The 21300-nt window shown below is 38.8% G+C and overlaps 2 protein-coding genes across 6 annotated transcripts in view; one reads left to right on the top strand and one right to left on the bottom strand.

Moving 5' to 3' along the window:
* Positions 1-20246, bottom strand: part of usp33 (ubiquitin specific peptidase 33) — a 45080-nt gene extending 24834 nt beyond the window's left edge. For 2 of the 5 annotated variants that reach the window (XM_016994871.2, XM_003223075.4), the window contains exons 1-6: positions 18236-18382; positions 11603-11723; positions 9719-9772; positions 8260-8322; positions 5107-5259; positions 343-445 (exon numbers count right to left, since the gene is read on the bottom strand). In XM_016994871.2, coding sequence (XP_016850360.2) covers positions 343-445; positions 5107-5259; positions 8260-8322; positions 9719-9772; positions 11603-11683 — 454 coding nt within the window. In that variant the 5' untranslated portion in view covers positions 11684-11723; positions 18236-18382. Of the gene's footprint in view, positions 1-342; positions 446-5106; positions 5260-8259; positions 8323-9718; positions 9773-11602; positions 11724-18101; positions 18383-20223 lie in introns of those variants that run through there. The other 3 variants (XM_016994873.2, XM_016994874.2, XM_016994872.2) reach the window with 3 other exon arrangements.
* Positions 20247-20344: 98 nt separating this feature from the next.
* The window catches only part of miga1 (mitoguardin 1), a 57833-nt gene continuing 56877 nt past the window's right edge, over positions 20345-21300 (top strand). Inside the window, exon 1 of the mRNA XM_003223077.4 lies at positions 20345-20622. The gene's annotated coding sequence lies outside the window, so the exon portion shown is untranslated. The remainder of the gene's footprint in view (positions 20623-21300) is intronic.

The raw sequence follows: 21300 nt of genomic DNA, 5'->3' as shown, positions 1-21300 counted from the left end.
TTTCAGGAGTTTCAGATGTTTGCACTTTTGAAGCACACAGAATTCCTTACTAAGTTTACAGCAAGTGACATGCATTTGCTTGTATACTAACAGTTATGTTTGGGTTTCATTTTACTGTTCACATAGCATGCTTTAGCAGTAGATTAAAAGTAGCCCATTTATGGATATCAGATTCATTACATGAGCAAAGCACTTTTGGAATACAGACTGCATGGGAAAACTACTATGAAGACACTGATCAAAAAAAGCAAAAGCACTGACTAGCAAATAGGCAAATATATTTACCACAGAAGCAACTTGTGTCAGTGACTGTTATTCAGGTGAATTATCTACTTAAATTACCTCTTGCCTTGAATTCATCTTCTTCATCTACTTGTATATCTAGGTCATCAAATGTTGCAATCAGAGGAATTTTCAGTGTTGGGATGCTAGGCAACCTAATATCCTTCAGGAAAAAAAAATAAAAAGCATAGCATAAGAAACATTTTTGTGAATATGATTGTCTTTGCTTCCTCTATACAACACAAATTTATTTAGGGTTCGAATACATATTACACAAGCAAAGCCAAAAATATAGTGATGTGTAAATTCAAGCCGAGCATCTCTTATCCGGAATGTTCAATGTATACAAATTTTGTTTCATGAACAATATTATTAAAAATATTGTTAAAATCTATCTTCAGGCTATGTGTATAAGGTGTTTAAAAATATTGTGTTTATATTTCAATCCCATCTCCGAGGTATCTCATTTTAATCATGCAAGTATTCTAAAATTCAGAACACCTTTGGTCTCAAGGATTTCAGGTAAGAAATACTCAGCCTATAAAATAATTTGGTCTTAAAACATTACATATGAAGCAGTACAGATTGCATATTGGAAGATCAACCAGCTGTGCTTGATTTTGTCTTTGTTGGAACACTGAACATAGTGCTGCAACTGATGCACACTGAAAAGTGCATTACAAATGAACATTTACATAATATTTCTGATATACAATTGGCCCTCCACTTGTACTGGTTTCATTTTCACAAATTGCAGCTGTCTCTGCTGCTGCCCTATGCCATTTTTAACAGTGACTTCAAGTCTTGTGAGACTGAGGGAGATCAAGAATGTGTGATGAGGCTTGTAAATCCCTAAGAAAAATGCCATAGGACATAGAGTAAGGCAGCAGGTGGGCATACTAAGGCCAAGCTGACCAGATAGAATAGAGACACTATGTCCCACAGCAGCAACTGCTGCTCTGCCATGGCCTTTTATTTGTGGCAATGTGTCCAGCCACTGGCTTCTTCTCTGCCTTTCTCTTCCCACCTAACCATTTCCTCGCAGTCATCCTCTACTTGGATGCCCAGTTCCTCCCTTCCTTTCTTTGCCTGCCCATAGCCTTTCTTGGTGCCCAGGTGGAGGAAGGAAATAATCAAACAGGTATGTGGAGAAGGAAAGGGAGGAATTGGAAGTCCCTTCCTTTCTACACCTGTCATTTTGCTTGCTGCCTTCCTCCCTCCTCCGTACCCACCTAGTGAAAAAGGTCAAGGGCAGGTGGAGAAAGACTGCCCAGTTCTTCCCTTCCTTTCTTGGCCTGCTCAATTTCCCACTGTCATAATCTGTCCTGCAGCAAGCGAGCAGCTAAGCGGAGAAAGAAAAGAGTGCCCTGTTCCAAGCAATGAGGCAGGCAGAGAAAGGAAGGCCCTTCCGGTTACTCTCTTCCTTTCTCCACCTGCCCACTTGCTCACTGCCTATCTCCACCTAGGCAGCAAGCCAGTAGGGAGGCAAGGAAAGGAAGGAATGCCTGGTTCCTCCCTTCAGAAGAAGATCAACCTGTGCTTTATAAATTACAACAAAGCCTTTGATTGTGTAGAAAATAAAAAATTGGGTGTGTCACAACATTTCATTGTTCTGACAAGCAAGGTGTATCCAGGACAAGAAACTACTGCCAGAACACAATACAGAGAAACTGAATAGTTTCCAATTGGCAAGAGGTCAAACAAGGCAACAGAAATTATGGATCCATGCCGCCACGTGCACTCAAAATGTTTTTTAACTCACAATAGATATCTTTGGATCTAAGCAATTATTGTCTTCTCCTTAATGAAACCAAATGTCAGCTTTTCTCTGAAACTCTCATCTACATTGCCATATAATGCAGTGTAGACTCATATAATACAGTTCAGCTGCATTATATGAATCTACACTGACTGTGTTATATGATAGTGTATATAAGGCTATGAGTTTTTGCACTCATGTAACAAGCTTTCTCAATGTAAAAGTAGTTATCACTTCATAAACAGACTTGTCTAGAGTTCTCCAACCTTCAAAAGTGTCGCACTAGAGCTCCCATTATCCCAGTCAGCAAAAAGAAATGAATTCCCAATGTTATATTATAAATACATTCACAATTCTGAGATAAAATATATAATGTAAGTAATATAAACAAACATAATATGAGATAAGCACTACTGTTCTCATTAAAAAATAAGAAAAAAAATCCCCTGGAGATGATTGAACACACTCACAGGCAAGCCTAAAGTGGCTGTTCTGATTCTAATGATTAGTACATTCATGTAGAGTTGTCTAGGTGCAGCCAGAAGAGTGTTGTTGTTATATATATATATATATATATGTCTGTATATATCCTTTTTTTTGGTGTCAGGAGCGACTTGAGAATCATAGAATCGTAGAGTTGGAAGAGACCTCACGGGCCATCCAGTCCAACCCCCTGCAAGCAGCAGGAAAATCTCATTCAAAGCACCCCCGACAGATGGCCATCCAGCCTCTGCTTAAAAGCCTCCAAGGAAGGAGCCTCCACCACACTCCGGAGCAGAGAGTTCCACTGCCGAATAGCTCTCACAGTGAGGAAGTTCTTCCTCATGTTTAGGTGGAATCTCCTTTCCTGTAGTTTGAAGCCACTGTTCCATGTCCTAGTCTCCAAGGCAGCACAGAGCAAGCTTGCTCCCTCCTCCCTATGACTTCCCCTCACATTTTTGTACATGGCTATAATAATAATAACAATAACAACTTTATTTTTATATCCCGCCCCATCTCCCCGGAGGGACTCGGAGCGGCTTACATGGGGCCATGCCCGACAACAATACAATAACAGCAATAAAACAATAAAACAAGATCGGCAATAAAACAATGGCGCATCAATAAAAACATAACATCAATAAACAGTTATAAAAGTCAGCACACAGCATAAAATGGTTAAAAACAGGGCTAAAAACACGGAGCTGGGCCAAGGGGAAAAACTTCAGCATGGTAGAGGTAGTTTCACAGTTTAAAAATCAATAAAGTGCAAAATAATCATGGCCAGGCAACCTATTATTAGATGGGCAGGAAAATCGACCCTATAATAATTAACCCTCAAAGGCTTTTTGGAAGAGCCAGGTCTTAAGGCTCTTCCGAAAGGAGAGTAGGGTAGGGGCCTGCCTGATCTCCCTAGGGAGGGAGTTCCAAACCCGGGGGGCCACAACAGAGACGGCCCTCTCTCTCGTCCCCACCAGCCGCGACTGCGAAGGTGGTGGAAGCGAGAGGAGGGCCTCCCCCGACGAGCGGAGAGAACGTGCAGGTTCGTAGGGGGAGATGCGGTCTCTAAGGTAGGTGGGTCCCAAACCATTTAGGGCTTTGTAGGTGATAACCTGCACCTTGAATTGGGCCTGGAAAATAAATGGCAGCCAGTGGAGCTCCTTGAACAGAGGCGTTGAATGCGCCCTGTAAGTTGCTCCGGTTAGAAGCCTGGTTGCCGAACGTTGGACTAATTGTAGTTTCTGGGCCGTCTTCAAAGGCAGCCCCACGTAGAGCGCATTGCAATAATCCAGTCTAGCGGTAACTAAGGCATGGACCACCGTAGTCAGATCAGACTTCTCGAGGTATGGTCGCAGCTGGCGCACAAGTTTTAATTGTGCAAAGGCCCTCCCGGCCACGGCTGACACCTGAGCCTCAAGAGTCAGCCCCGAATCCAGGAGGACCCCCAAGCTGCGGACCTGCACCTTCAGGGGGAGTGCGACCCCGTCAAGCACAGGTTGCCACCCAATACCCCGATCAGACGAACGACTGACTTGGAGGACCTCTGTCTTGTCAGGATTAAGTCACAGCTTGTTCGCCCTCATCCAGGCCAATACAGCGGCCAGGCACTGGTCCAGAATCCGAGGGGCTTCCTTGGATTTTGGTGGAAAAGAGTAGTAGAGTTGGGTGTCATCCGCGTAGAGATGGCACTGTACTCCAAAACTCCGGATGACCTCTCCTAGCGGTCTATCATGTCTCCTCTCAGCCTTCTCTTCTGCAGACTAAACATGCCCAGCTCTTTAAGCCGCTCCTCATAGGGCTCGTTCTCCAGAGCCTTGATCATTTTAGTCAACCTTCTCTGGACCCTTCCAACTTGTCAACATCTTCCTTCAACTGCGGTGCCCAGAATTGGACACATTATTCCAGGTGTGGTCTGACCAAGGCAGAATAGTGGTTCCGAAATAACTTCTGCTAGTTCCTTCAAGAAACTAAAAATCACTCCTGGTGTGATAGAACTGGCCATCTGCAAAGTCGTTGCCCAGAGGATGTCCGGATGTTGATGTTTTACCATCCTGTGGGAGGCTTCTCTCATGTCCCTGTATGGAGCTGGAGTTGACAGAGGGAGCTCACCCGCTCTCTTCGGATTTGAACCACTGACCTGTCGGCCAGCGGTACTGCTGGCACAAGGGTTTAACTCATTGCGCAACCAGGGGTTCCTGTATATATTCCAAAAGGCAGTTAATGTAAAAAGAATGCAATCCAATGCTACACGAATAGAAGTCGGCTCCTCATGGCTACTAACATTCCTTGCCTCGATTTGCCCCACAGGGTGATCCAAATTTTCAGGGCAAACTGAATATGTTTGGTGGAAAATAACATTAGGAGATCACAACTGAATACCTCTGTGAATTTTCACATTTTTCATTAAACTTTCTTATAAGTGTTCATCTGAATACTTTTGTATAGAAAGTATAAAAACCTGAATAAAAATTTACTTGAAACATTTTACAAACTCTATGGAAACAGAAAGAAAACCAAAGAAACAGAAAAAAAAATTACAAAGCTATTTTCATATAAGATCCTAAATGAATTATTTGCCTACTTACCTGCATGTTGATGTCTGGAGCTTGGTGAGACAGTCGTACATTTTGCAGCAAAGAATGTGATCTCAGTTTTCTATCTAGAAACACTTCTTTGCTGCATGCATAACACCAGACACGTAATGTCGTAAGATTAACTGTTAGACAGTGCTTTGTTTCCTAAAAAAACAAGATCAGTGAAAGTAAGAAAAGTAACAAAACTAAGTTTTTTTTATTTGTAAGAATAACTAATATAGAAGATAAAGCTTTTGATGAAAGGTAATAGAGTAACTATTACATTTTGGATACTCTTCCCAAAATGATAACTAGAAAACAATAAAACCAGCAGATAATCTCCTCATATGCCAATAAGATGCTGTGTTGCATTTCACTTCAGATAAAATTTTAGCAGGTAACATCCACATGTGACCTGTGTCGATTGAGGCAATAATCACTTACTGTGTTTCCCCGAAAATAAGACAGTGTCTTATATTAATTTTTTCTACCAAAGATGCGCTAGGTCTTATTTTCAGGGGATGTCTTATTTTTCCATGAAGAAGAATTCACATTTATTGTTGAACAAAAAAATGAACATTTATTATATACTGTACATTAGTTGTCATTACAAACCAGCATAACCAGGCAAACTGTGAATCCCATCAAGAATTTCTTGTTACTACCAATATTTCCATGTACAACACTCTATGGTACGTACATTTACCGATCCTGCATGCTCTGGTGTTCTGTTCGATGGGCATGCTTCCAAACAAAAACTTTGCTAGGCCTTACTTTCGGGGGAGGCCTTATATTTAGCAATTCAGCAAAACCTCTACTAGGTCTTATTTTCTGGGGATGTCTTATTTTAGGGGAAACAGGGTAGTGACATGGGCTGGAGCTACAGGACATAGAAAATGTCATGGACTTCTGTTGTCAAGTATGCACATCATGGAAAACAAGTTGAACACAGCACAAACTAAATCTGCAACATAGACATTCTGTATTCTATTGCTGAGGAGGCCTTGTGAAAAATGATTTGTGCCTGTTTGGGAAAACACGAGTCTGCTTCTGACAGCTCTCCTGCACTCTCACCTCAAGTCTGGTTGAAAGCAATCACAACAAGATGAATGGATGAGATTAGAAAGCAACAGAATTACAGATCTGTGATTATATGTTAGGTGGGAGCATACAAATCAATGTTCTGTTTCCTTCCTATAACTGAATACATGCAGCTCAAATGTTTTCTCCCTATATGAGATTCTCTAGTTTCATCATGCCTTTTTCAAATACAATGAAATCTACCCAGTGCAATGCCTAGCAGCTCTTCAGAACTAGGGAAAATGTCGGCCGGGTTGTGGCACAGGCTGGAAAGCAAGCCAGCTGCAACAAATCACTCTGACCAAGAGGTCATGAGTTTGAGGCCAGCCCGTTCCTGCGTCTTGTCTCTGTCGCTGTTCTATGTTATGGCATTGAATGTTTGCCTTTGTGTGTGCAATGTGATCTGCCCTGAGTCCCCTTCGGGATGAGAAGGGCGGAATATAAATGCTGTAAATTGTCTGTTGACTTGTTTGAGTATCTGGTTCTTTGGTGGCAGAACTGGACTCTGAGGAAATCAATTAATCTGTCTATGTTTATCAAAGAGAATTGTTCTTGTGCAATATTGTTGGTTGCAATGACGAGTAGCGTGGGTCTAATTTATAGCTCATATAAAGGGTTATATAATGTTTCCTTCATGTTCTATGTGTATGTGTTGTGCGGATGCGCTCACACATATACGTCTTTCTTTCTAATCTCACTCATTCTATATAAGGTGGTGGGTGAAAAATAAATGGGATTTTCCAAAACAGTTTTTTCTTTCTCTCTGAAGCTCAGAACAAGAACTATGGCAGGAGAGAAGAATGAAATCCTGGATTTTTTTAATCTGCATTCCAGCAAATAAGCTTTTTAACTATTTGGTGAAAAAATAATACATTTTTCCCACTAACCTTCCTATCTCTGGGTCAATGTGTCATTAATTTACTTCTTTGTCTGCTCCAGTTATTTTGGCTTTGCTCAAGAATTATGAAAACTCTGGATTTTTTTTTACTGTTTTATTTTAATCTTACATACTATGCTGGACTACTTTAATAATATCAGCTCAAGAATAACACCAATAATGGAAGGAATTTTTGCTTCTGAAAAACTTGGAGTTGGCTAAAAGGAAATTAGATTATAAAAGCATCTTGCATTATTTGACACTTTACAATAAAAGTTAACTCAACTATAAACACGAGAACCATATTTGTAGTGTCATTAATTTTTGTTTCTCTTGCTACAAGAAATCTATTTCCTATCTTAAAAGTAGAGCCACAAAAGAATGTGGTTGTGCTAGTTATACTTTTAATAGTGTTTTGCAATCATATATCTCCTCCTTACATCAGCTTTCTGCATTATAACATGTTTGGTGCAAGGAAGTACAATTCTCAAATAATCTCCCAAAAAATCTTGGGAAACATTTTACACAACTTTCTACTTTGAATGTAATGACTCTCACATTACCACTTTAAATAAATGTTTAGTTGCATATTATGGAAATTAGTGCACATTTACCATCCGTTGGATTACACTATACCATTTACCAATAAACATGATGACAAAGTTATTAGTTTCCAACACAATTAATACTATAACTATAGGGTAAGATTTAATCATTCCAGGCTCTGAATATAAACAGGAACTGTTCATACACAGCTGAAATCCAAATCTATATTATTATTTTTTTCGTGTCAGGAGCGACTTGAAAAACTACAAGTCACTTCTGGTGTGAGAGAATTGGCCGTCTGCAAGGACCTTGCCCAGGGGACACCCTGATGTTTTTAGCATCCTTGTGGGAGGCTTCTCTCATGTCCCCGCATGGAGCTGGAGCTGATAGAGGGAGCTCATCTGTGCTCTCTCCAGGTTGGATTCAAACAGGCAACCTTCAGATCAGCAACCCAACCTTCAAGTCATCAGTCCTGCCAGCACAAGGGTTTAACCCACTGCACCACCGAAGGCTCCACCTATATTTTTGTACATCTATATTAATAAATATTAATAAATCAGCTGTACAAAAAACATAGCCATGAACGTCATCCCAGCACACTTGAAAATTTTCAGAAATTTTGACTATGTAATATTAAAATTTAAACAGACACATAAACATACCTGAGAATGTATGGTGCTGTGATCTATATGGGATTCTCCACAACCAACATATGAGCATCGATTCTGTTACACAAAGCAAAATAATTATTAACAAGCTGTAACACATTGTATCTTCAGGAGCTCAGTCCGCAACAAGTTCCTCACATATGACAAATTATTTTTATATTCTTAGCTTAATAAGAGATATCCAGATTCAACTGAAAGCTTCTGAAAATGAAGGGAAAACATGTAGTGCCAGAAGTAGTTTCCAGTTGAAAGGAATACTATAGTGCTTTTTGAATCAGATTCAATGGTAAAAGCCATACTGAAAGCCAACAAAATGAAAATTGATGTCAATGGCTCTGTAACACACTTTTTCAGCATTATTTTAAATCACAACTAAGTATTTTCTACTGATTCTTGCATATTAAATACCATGGTAAAAGCTTAGGAGCAGTGCTAGACGTGGCAATACTGATGACCTCAAGCACCTCTGCACACCTGTACCATCATAGAGCTTATATCACAATTAAGGACTACGTATTTTTAAAACAGCTAAGTAAGACATTCAATTCAACAAGTTAAAGATTTTTTTTTCGCGTCAGGAGTGACTTGAGAAACTTTGTGAGAGAATTGGTCATCTGCAAGGACGTTGCACAGGGGACGCCTGGATGTTTGATTTTATAATTAATAAGTTTCTAATTTCATTCTTATATAGAGAAGAGCATTCCTAAGTCTATCATGCATCAATTGTAACTTTTTAAAAATAACACTTTAAAATGTTTTATTTTATGCATACTTAAAAAGGACATATTGATACAATAACTTGAACATGATACAGATACCCTTACATTATGCAACCTTTATTATAATAAAGAACATTGAACTTTTAATGACTAACAGAGCAAAAATCTAATATTAAGAAATGTTAAGGCAAATGCAAATGACTTTCCCCCCAAATTATTTATGAATTATTTTCATCCACTTGAGCATAGCTAACATAATACTGCTTTCACAATAGATTTGAATATAAAAACGAATTTAAAGGTGATCTCTTCATACAACAACTTAAAAGAAACATATCCCAAAATGCCAAGCAATGTACTACACATACAGTAGAGTCTCACTTATCCAACATAAACGGGCCGGCAGAATGCTGGATAAGCGAATATGTTGGATAATAAGGAGGCATTAAGGAAAAGCCTATTAAACATCAAATTAGGTTATGATTTTACAAATGAAGCACTAAAACATCATGTTATACAACAAATTTAGCAGAAAAAGTAGTTCAATACGCAGTAATGCTATGTAGTAATTACTGTATTTATGAATTTAGCACCAAAATATCACAATATATTGAAAACATTGACTACAAAAATGTGTTGGATAAGTGAGACTCTACTGTACTAAACTTCCATTACAGACTACCCAGTAGTAGGTGAATATTGTTTCTTGCATATTATATAGTAATTCTGCTTACCTCTAAACATGCCCAAAGATTTGGTCCTTTTATTTTACAGTCTTGGCAAGTGCCCTATTAGAAATGGTAGAGAATTATGCAATTAATAAAATTAATGGGAAACAAAACGTAAGAAAAGCAGAAAATAACCACACATTATTCTTATTCTGGAAAAATGAAATGTTTTGTAACTGGCTAATTAAGGAAATGTGCTATTTTTATAAACTGCCAATAATTGGAGGTAAAACACATACATGAACTCTATTCCATGAAATCCATTACTGTTCTATATTTTTGGTTCTACTATTCCACAGAGTTCCTATACAGCAGCTTCTGTCATTATATCTAATTAAAAATTATATTGCAGAATGCAATTATTTTATTTCATATTCTAGGTTGAACAATGCCTAGCTATACGTATCTAGAAATAAATAACTCTTACTGAGTTCAACAGAATTTATTTCTAGTAAAGTATACGCAGTCAGTCCTCGAGTTATAAACATCCAACTTACGAACAACTCACAGTTAAGAACAGGGATAAGACAACAGAAAGTGAGAGAATTATACCCCTAAGAAGGGAAAATCTGTCCAGAAAGAGTTATTATGGGAAAAAGGTGTCTCCACTGAAGTTTTATCTCCAACCCTTCTTTTCATAACAAACCAATTTTTTCAATATACAATTATCACATGGACAGAAAGTCAGGTGAAATCTTCTGAACAAGCAAAACAAACACTACAGGGGTGTTAAGCCTTCCCTAAGCTATTCAAAGTATAATACACACAGTAGAGTCTCACTTATCCAACATAAACGGGCTGGCAGAATGTTGAATAAGCAAATATGTTGGAGAATAAGGAAGGATTAAGGAAAAGCCTATTACACATCAAATAAGGTTATGATTTTACAAATTAAGCACCAAAACATCATGTTATACAACAAATTTGACAGAAAAGGTAGTTCAATACACAGTAATGCTATGCAGTAATTACAGTAGAGTCTCACTTATCCAACGTTCTGGATTATCCAACGCATTTTTGTAGTCAATGTTTTCAATACACCGTGATATTTTGGTGCTAAATTCATAAATACAGTAATTATTACATAGCATTACTGCATATTGAACTACTTTTTCTGTCAAATTGGTTGTATAACATGATGTTTTGGTGCTTAATTTGTAAAATCATAACCTAATTTGTTGTTTAATAGGCTTTTCCTTAATCCCTCCTTATTATCCAACATATTCGCTTATCCAACATTCTGCCGGCCCGTTTATGTTCGATAACTGAGACTCTACTGTACTGTATTTACGAATTTAGCACCAAAATATCACGATGTATTGAAAACATTGACTACAAAAATGTGTTGGATAATCCAGAACATTGGATAAGTGAGACTCTACTGTGTATATGTGTGTGTGTGTGTGTGTGTGTGTGTGTGTGTGTGTGTGTGTGTATATATATATATATATATATATATATATATATATATATATATATATATCTCTGGAGTTACACTTTAAAAATGTACCTATTCTGGCTTTCATACAAATTCAACTTAAGAACAAACCTACAAAACGTATCTTGTTAGCAACTTAGGGACTATCTATATAGGACTGCAGCTCATAAGTAAAACATTTAAAGGCAATATTAAATTCCCTGCCCCAAACCTTAAAAAAAATTTTTAAAAGGTAACTGTAACAAAATCTTACATTAAATACAATTCACTAAAGATACAGGAATAGATGTAGAAAATACATAATGTCTACATCTCAAGATTTAAAAGGCAATTGTTTTATTCATTTAAGAAGACAAGCATGCTGCCTTTTTAGAACACTAAGATAGATGACAGGAGTTGAACTTTAATAAAAAAAAATTAAGAAAGCAATAAACTAATCAATTAAGACTCACATGAGATTTTTGTATTAAGTCTTCTTTAGTGATTTCACCAACAGATTCCAAATGTGAGCAATCATTGCTTAAAGCTGACATTTTAAGAGGAGTCGCTTTCAGGCCCAGGTATTATCTACATCTTGAAAAGAAACACAATGATTGTACTCAGAGGGGTGACTAGGAGAACCAACAAGGTTTAAAACCAAATTATGCAGTATAAACTGTTTATGATAGCAGAACAACAAAACTTGGGCATACAGCATGTGCCTATAAAGTGCTTTTGATCACGTACAAAAAATGCAAATTGAAACGTCTCTAAACAGATCAACAGATTAGTTTACAATTTTGTTGCCTATTACAGCATCTAGCATTTTGAGAAATATTTTAAATGAAGACAAAGGCTGAACATTATTAAACACTGCATTTGTTCTCAACCTTTGGTCCTCCGAGTGTTTTGGACTTCAACTCTCAGAAATCCAAGTCAGTTTACCAGCTGTTAAGAATGGTAGGAGCTGTAGTCCAAAATACCTAGAGGACCAAAGGCTGACAATCACTGATATCCAAATCATATTTGCTAGAACTTAAATGGGTCACTTTCAAATATTAAAAGGGAAGCTTTCAAGAATCAAATTCAAATAAAAAATAAAAATTCAGCAACTTAAAAGGATTTCTGAAAACTGTGTAAATACTGTATTTGTAAGGATTTTTTTATCAAAGGAGAAAAATCTGAACAAGGATCTTGCTTCACAATTTAAACAATACAATGATGCATCTAAATGTAGATATCAGACCCAAGAGAAAATCTAACAACTCATATTTAATGTCAAAACTCCCAAATAATCTGATGTGCTCAACCATACTGTAAATAAGAACACACTACAACCTTTGTTCTTGACCCAGAAGTTCTCTGTTCCACTGAGGATGGGGATGAGCCCTGCTCTTGTGGGCTAACCATACCCATATTTTCAGTTTTTAAGATCTGGAGAAATTCACCACTAAAAGAATCCTCAGTTAAGAAAATTTCCGAAGCCTCATTTATTTAGGGTTTTTTGTTTGTTTTTGTTTTGTTGTTTTTTGGTGTCAGGAGCAACCTGTCGCTTCTGGTGTGAGAGAATTGGCCATCTGCAAGGATGTTGCTCAGGGGATGCCCGGATGTTTTTGTTGTTTTTACCATCCTTGTGGGAGGCTTCTCTCATGTCCCCGCATTGAGCTGGAGCTAATAGAGGGAGCTCATCCGCGCTCTCCCCGGGTGGTATTCAAACCTGGCAGCCTTCAGGTCAGCTACCCAACCTTCAAGTCACAAGGCTTTAACCCACTACTCCACCGAGGGGCTCCATTTACTTAGATTAGGTAACTAATCCTAAGAGCAATTCTCAAAAATAGTTCAGTATTCATCATCACAATGAAGATAGCATAGCTAAATAAGAGAGACATTGTCTGATTTCAGATGTGACATGAAACTATGGCTAAATATTATGGTAATGAGTCTAGACAAGCTTGGGCTCAATCAGTCCTTCCCAACCTTTTTCAATCACAAGTGCAAGGACATTAGACACTTTCACTTTGATTATACACAGTTTAGTGATGCAACCAAACCTTAAACTGCACTTCCTTAACTACAATTTACTAAAATAGACTGACCTCAAAGGACAGTTTATGGCTTTCAATAGGCCACTATGATTAGCTTAAAGTTTAGGAATAATACTAAACAGTTGCAGTTAAATAAGAAATAAGCAAAAAAATATTCCAATCTATTCCTCACAGCTGCACTGGAGAAGAAAAGGAAAGAATTATATGAGATCTAAGATTTGTTTAGTGATGCGAAAGCATCATTTTGCCTGAATGCATTAGCTACAGATAGAAAGCGACTGAACATCAAAATTCATGCCTATAATTCTTCCAAGTAAGAAACAGCATTTTACCTCACAACCAGATAGGGTCAGTCAGTTTGAAATGAATTTATTTAAGCTGGTTAAGCAGGATTTAAATCAGATTTCCAAATCTAAAACAAATAATTCAATTTAGGGTTGTTTTGGATGTTTTAGGGTTCCAGTTTCCTTCAATAACAGCCAGAGTGGACTATGAAAAGAACCAATGAGAAATGTATTTCAGCCACATATTGAAATAATACCTGCTCCTAAGGAATATGGCACATTGGCTGGGTATACACTATAGTATATTAACCTACAGACAGTGTAAGACCACTGGAAAGATCCTGATGAATTTCAACAAATTAATGTGCAAATCTCCCTGGAAACAAGTTTTCATCATCCCGTTATAAACCTAGGTACTACTTTATGAGAAATACTCCTGATCCCCCTGCATCAATAAACGAAGGTACAATGTTCCCTCACTTATTGCGGAGGTTAAGTTCCAGGACCACACGCAGTAAGTGAAAATCCGCAAAGTAGGAAAACTATATATTTATACATTAGTATTTATACATTATTTTAGTAGTCACACACTATTTTAAGTCTTTATCAACCAATCGTGAGTTGATAAATTGCCTCCTTCTCCTCCCGTTGCCACTTGGGCTCCTTTTCTCTCCCTTCAGCTTCCCCTTCCTCCCTTTCATAGGCTGTAAATTGTAATTTTTTATGATTTATAATATTCTTTTAGAGTTTATTGATAAACCTTGAAACAGCGAATCCGCAAAAAGTGAACCGCGAAGTAGTGAGGGAACACTGTATATGCAGTCCTTTCAATGACAAGATAATGTTTGTTAATTATTTTGAGTGAACCATTGTACAGGGATACATTTTGCTGGGCAAAGTATTCAAAATAAATAGCAATGTAGAATACCTTTGGCAATTATAGTTATCACATTAAACAGTTCTTTTGAAATCCTGAAATACATCAGTCACTGTTAACTACTAGGGAGACAGACAGTATAGAAATCCTAGAAGAAAATGAGGTTGAAAAAGAATTCCTTGAGTCTAACTCCACTGTCGAAGTTGTAAAGACCCAAAGGACAAATGTGTGATGACACATAAACCAAGGAAACGCACAAGAAGCTGGACAAATTCATGGAGAATAAAGCTATCAGTGGGTACTAATCATGATGGCTATATATTACTTCCTATACCACTGCTGTGGAACATGACTAAAGAGCAGTGCAATGCTAATGTCTTGCTTTTGGATTTGTTTTTGTGTGCCTTTAAATCATTTCTGACTTATGACAAAACTATGATGAACCAATTTTGGGGCTTTCCTTGCAAAACTTGTTCAGAGGCAATTTGCCTCAGTCTTTCTCTACTGCTGGAGTGTGTGACTTGTCCAAGATCACTCAGTACGACTTCAAACACTGGTCTTCAGAGTCATCATGCCTTTGAATTTCACATAGAAATTTGATTGGCTACCAAGAAGACTGAATGTATGATGAGAGACGCCTTTGAATTGATCCAGCATACTCTAATGTTAAAAGTTTTTCAAGACATACAAAATAGACCCTTTAAAGATACCCTAGGAAGAATATTGAATTTATGTAATCTTTCTTCTCTACAATGTTGTGTATGATTTCTTAGGGCCCTTCCACACAGGCATATAACTCGAATATCAAGCAGAAAATCCCAAAATATCTGCTTTGAATTGGAATATAGGGCAGTCTGGACTCAAGATAACCCAGTTCAAAGCAGATATTGTGGGATTTTCTGCCTTGATATTCTGGGTTATATGGCTGTGTGGAAAGGCTCTTAGAGGTTATCAATAAACTCTGCATCCACATGATACACAAACACTATCTCTATAAAGTTATAATTTCTGTATAGTATTGAGTAACATTCGTTGAAAGTGATTTAAAATTTGGTAGCTTCACAGATGAAATTAGTGTAACACTTCATATCTGTAGGGGACACATTTCCTGACTTTGCGTGGATTGATGAAACCACGGATAGTGCCCAACCCCAAGACGTCTGGCCCAATACCACCATAGAGTCACACTGGAAGATCTAGAAAATGGCTAGAATACATATTATGTTAAATGTGAATAAATGAAAGAACAGATACATGGGTCGTACTATATATCCAATGCAGTCCTTAAAACACAAATCTGTGTAACATTAAGAAAAACAGCTTCTGCTTTTACTGACATTTCTCCTTTATTTTTTAGCAAATGCCATTAATCTTTCAATCTGTTTGAAATCCGTATCTTCTCACAAAATGGGTGGGTGGACATTACAATTCAGGATGAGAGCATCTGTAAGTGTTCTCTAATTACTTGTGATTCCTGAAACAATCATACAAATTTGTCTTCAGCAGATTTCTCTCCTCACAGCATGTACAGATGTGTTGAAATAAAGTATTGTAATTCTATTATCTAATACCGTCTTCCTGTTCCTCATTACATCCAAAAACAAAAGTGCAATACAAATCAGTGAAGAATCAGCAACTTAGATATAGAATCTTAAGTCTTAGAAAGAGACTAGGAGCCCCTGAACACCTTTCCATTCTTTCTGAGGACATCTGTCCAGTTATACCTGCCTGCTTTTCCCAAGAGAGCCGTCTTTCACACAAAAAAATATAATGCAAGTTTGCATTCTATTACATTTTGTATGTGTCCTGTTAAAACAGAAGCAGTTGCAAGAATCTAAAAGTAATGCTAAAATCTGCTCCATGGTGCCTGCACTCCTCAGTTTCAATTTGGGGGGGGGGGGGGGGGGGGGGTATTGGTGTTGAGAATCTGCCGTTCTGCAGTGTATTCTGCAGATTGATTTTTTTGCAGCAGAACTGCTGTCCCTGCACTACTGCAAGCTGCAGTGGTGATTTTAACCATTCTGTATACCAAACCTTGCTCTGCAGCACAGAAGGGCTGTCCCAACTATTTATTAAGGAAAATATCTGAACAGGCAAGGTAATAACATGAAACGAAGTTTCACCTCACCCCCTTCCTCTCCCTCTCTACAGCAACATTCCTACTTTATATTATACCATGAGATAGTAAAAACATGGTATTTTATCAACATACCTCTTCATCCAGATGACTATATTCTCTTTCAACATACTTTGTTTCAGGCAATCTTTTAAAATATGTTTTATTAGGGATAAAACATGCAGGGATAGGGAAGAAACGAGTAAACCCAAGATTGTGTGGGACAAATATGAAGGTAGAGAAGACCACCTGTTGTATCCCTTCCTTAAACCACAATTCCCCCAGTATGTTATGGGGGAAAGAGCAAGTAACTTTTATAAAGAACTTCTGTAAATAGACCACACTCCACAGATATACAAACCCCATTTGCCTAGTTTCCAACAGACCTCACAACCTCTGAGAATGCCTCCCATAGATGTGGGTGAAACATCAGGAGAGAATGCTTCTGGAACATGGCCATACAGACCAGAAAACACACAGCAAACCAGTGATTCCGGTCATGAAAGCCTTTGACAACACCTAGATCACACTTTATATCAAAATTTTCCAGCATGGTAAAGACATAACCTAGACCCATGTTTTCTGTTCCCAAATGTTTTCCTCCGATAAGTGGTCTTTCTCTTAAGCTGTCAACATGTAGGAAGTAGAAAGTTACTAAATAACACTCATCATAACATCTTCCATTCAGTATTTCTTTCCAAGGCCAGCTGAATGTCTAGATTCAAACCTATTTGGGCATTTTTGTCTTTTGAGCCCTTATTAGCAACTCAGATGGTTAGTCTGAAAAGGGCATTTTGCATGTACTCAAAGGTGATTGTTCTTATTCTTATCATCACTGCTTAATTGCAGCTGATAAAATAACCTAATCAGTGTGTCCAATCTGAAATTGCAAAACACTTTATTACAATGTAAATGTAAAATATTTCTTTGCCCCATATCTGATCCCACGCATTTCCAGGACTGAACACTTGTTGTACACATATTCCCTAAAAAAATGAAAAAGGAATGCCTTAATATCAACAGCAGGTTGAGGCATTTCCTGTGTGCAAGTCACCTATCAACTTATGACAACCAGTGAATTTCATACGATTGTCTTAGGTAAATGTCATTTTCCCATTTCTGTTTTTTTAAAAATAGAACCTATGGCACCTGATACAAGTTGATCAGTCTTTATCCAGAATTCTAAAATAGTACAAAATCCAATTTTTTCCACACAGGTGGCTGAGAGAGTGACACCTTTGCTTTCCGAGGGTTCCATGCGCAGGCATTTTCTTGCATGTACAAAAACATATATTAATGTCATGTTCAGACTTGGGTCCCATCTCCAAGCTATTTCATTAGTTATATGGAAATATATTTTCCATATGAATAAATAAATAAATAAATAAACGAACAATCCCAAAAGTAGCATTTCAGAGAAGAGAGGCTCAACCTGTATGCAATGGTGGTCTCCTGAACCTGCTAAGCCTCCAAGATTAAAAGGGATGTGGTGCCTTTAAGGTATTTAGGCTTGGGCATCTTTTACCCGCAGCTTGACCAAAATGCCCCCACAGAGGGAATATAACACAGCACCCTTCCAATAGGACTTTGCAGCCTTTCAATCCAGTTTAGGCTGCAACGCTATGCGAAAGGAAATGAAACCTTACAGACCTCAGAGAGGGGCAAACGTGCTCAGAGGCTTTCTCTCTTCCCTGTGCAAGTTTTGACACAACACTCAGGCATAAAATCCTCCAACATTTCTCTCAATGCTACAGCCACAGCCGCCGCCTCCTTCTCCTCCTCACCTGTCTGTCTCCTCCAAGGCTCATCCGGGGACTCTGAGCGCGCTGCTGAGGCCGGCCAGAGATGGAGGACAAGAGAGAGAGAGAGGAGACGCCTTCCACTTCCTCCTGCGTCTTCCTTCTCTCCCTCCCTCTCCACGCATGCGCACGCAGCACCGCTCCCAGGCAAACCGTTGCCCCCATTCTATCGCCCCAAACAAAGATGGCGGCGCTGACTTTTTCGAAGGCGGAACTACGAAAGAGATATTTGCCTTTAACAAAGATGGCGGGGCTGATTTTTTTTTAATCCCTAAAGCGAGAGCGCCAGAGATATTCTCTTAATAAAGATGGCGGGGAATGATGCGTCCTTTTTGTTATAACGAGCGCCTCCCTAGAAGGTGAATGTAGAGATAGTCATGATTCACACACTAACGTATATAGACTGCCTCGCACGCCTAAAGCTTGAGAGTGTGCTCTCGCTCATCTTCAGTCCTGTCTCCTTCCCTAATCACTTTAGATTATTTTCTAATTTTAGGATCTTCTTCCGCAAAGCAGCACACACTTTGGAGTCAACCCCACTGACAGAGTAGCAGATCATAATAGAAAAATCCAGTTTGCCTTTGTGGTGATTTAACACCGCATCTTGTGCCTTGTTCTGATTTCTAGTGTAATAAATTCCTCAAAAGCAGGAGCAAAAGTACATTTTTAAAATAAAAAACACCACTCACAAAACAAAAGAATTCCAGACATGAAACAATCAGGACCAGCTAACACTCCCCAACAAAGAATTCCTCCCAGGCAGGAAGCAGCCAGGCTTTGAAGCTGCAAGCCATTCAGTGCCAATCAAGCTGGCCAATTGCACCATTCACACTTGCCTGAAGCAGACAAGAGTTATTTTTCCCTCCCTGGACCTTCCACAGATACATAAACCCCACTTGCCTAGTTTTCCAACAGACCTCACAATCTCTGAGGATGCCTGCCAAAGATGTGGGTGAAACGTCAGGAGAGAATACTTTTGGAACATGGCCACACAGCTCAGAAAACTCACAGCAACCCAGTGATTCTGGCCATGAAAGCCTTCAACAACACAAAAGTACACTTTAAATTCTCAAACAAAAGTTTGTGGGGGGATATTCTGGCCATATAACCCAGAATATTAGGGCAGAAAATCCCACAATATCTGCTTTAAACTGGTTTATCTGAGTCCATACTGCCAAATATCCCAGTTCAAAGTAGATAATGTGGGATTTTATTCAGACTTTAGTCACTCTGTCATCAACAGCCTGGGATTTGTAGCTTTACAAGGCCTTTAACCTCCTCTGCCAAAGAGCCCTGGTACCTCGCCAAACGACTACTTCCAGGATTCCATAGCATTGAGCCATGCTAGTTAAACTGGTACCAAACTGCATTAATTCTACCGTGTAGCTGCACCCTTAATTCCATTGTGTTCTGTGGGATATTCAGCGGAATGTTGTTCTATTTGAAATACTCATACTAGATTTCCCTGAAATCTGGATCTTATATTAACTTTTGCTTCAAAAGATGCATTTTGAGGGGATGTCTTTTTTTGTTTCATGTACAACAATGTACATTCGCCCATGTGCAATAATTTACATTATCATTTATTTTAAGTATGAATGCCAATCATATTATTTATATTTTAATTACATATTAATATTATTTTATCATTCAACCGGGGTAGGCCTATTGTATCATGCTAGATGCAGACATGGGCAAACTTTGGCCCTCCAGGTGTTTTGGACTTCAACTCCCACAATTCCTAACAGCCTACCGGCTGTTAGGAATTGTGGGAGTTGAAGTCCAAAACACCTGGAGGGCCAAAGTTTGCTCTTGCATATACTAGAGCTTATTTTCAGGTTAGGTCTCATCTTGAGGGAAAATGGTGTAGCTTCTGCATGATGCAGTGAGTTCGAGTTCACAAAAAGCCTATATGACACAAAACCCGTGAGTCTTTCAGGTGCCATAAAAAAAACCTTTTTGCTGTTGGTTACCTTTTCCTTTGATATGGTCGCCGTGAGTTAGGCAATGTTCTCCAAATTGAGCATTACTAAAAATTTGGTAGCCTCTGTTTTTCCTCACGCCGTGGGCTCTAGAAAGCTACATCTCCTGCAGAACATGGCTCGGACTGCCGCCAGGCCCAATGAACTGAAATCTCCTCCTCCGCCACAAACCAGTAAGGGAAGCCTTTTGCTGAGGAGTGAGTGGCGCATTGGCTGCTGCCCTTCAGAGAGACTGGTGTGGACCTGTGGCCGGCCCTGGAAAGATGCAGTGCTCTGCTTTTCCTCTCTCTGTGGTTGTTCCCTCCCAGACTTCATTTTAGCCACTGCAAGAGCGCCTGCTTGCTGCAAAGGAGGGACTGAGGAGCTCTTCACATCTGACACACCTGACAGGTAACCCCCCCCCCCCCCAACCAGGCCTTCAGGGCTACTCTCCCTTTTTGTGAGGGAAGATATGACATTGATATGGCTTCAGCTTGACGAGAGACATTTCTGATCCCTTTCAAGCCGGCAACTGACTCTCTTGACAAAGAGGGCAGGAATAATGGGGTGGTTTGCTGTGAGTTTTTTGGACTATATGGCTATATTCCAGAAGCATTCTCTTCTGATGTTTCGCCCACATCTGTGGCAGGCATCCTCAGAGATTGTGAGGTCTATTGGAAACTAGGCAAAGGAGATTTATATATCTGTGGGAGAAAGAACTCTTGTCTGTTGGAGGCAAGTATTAATGTAGCAATTGGCCACCTTGATTAGCATTGAATAGCCTTGCAGCTTCAAAGCCTGGCTGATTCCTGCCTGGGGGAATCCTTTGTTGGGAAGCCCTGGAATTCCCCTGTTTTCTACTTTTCTAATTTTTTATTTACTGTCTTGATTTTTATAATTTTTTTTTAATACAGCAGAGTCTCACTTATCCAACACTCACTTATCCAATGTTCTGGATTATCCAATGCATTTTTGTAGTCAATGTTTTCAATACATTGTGATATTTTGGTGCTAAATTCGTAAATACAGTAATTACTACATAGCATTACTGCGTATTGAACTACTTTTTCTGTCAAATTTGTTGTATAA

Source organism: Anolis carolinensis, chromosome 4 (genome assembly GCF_035594765.1).
Source record: "Anolis carolinensis isolate JA03-04 chromosome 4, rAnoCar3.1.pri, whole genome shotgun sequence".
Taxonomy (NCBI): domain Eukaryota; kingdom Metazoa; phylum Chordata; class Lepidosauria; order Squamata; family Dactyloidae; genus Anolis; species Anolis carolinensis.
Note: the sequence above shows the minus strand (reverse complement) of the source record. Positions and strands in the feature narration are given on the sequence as shown.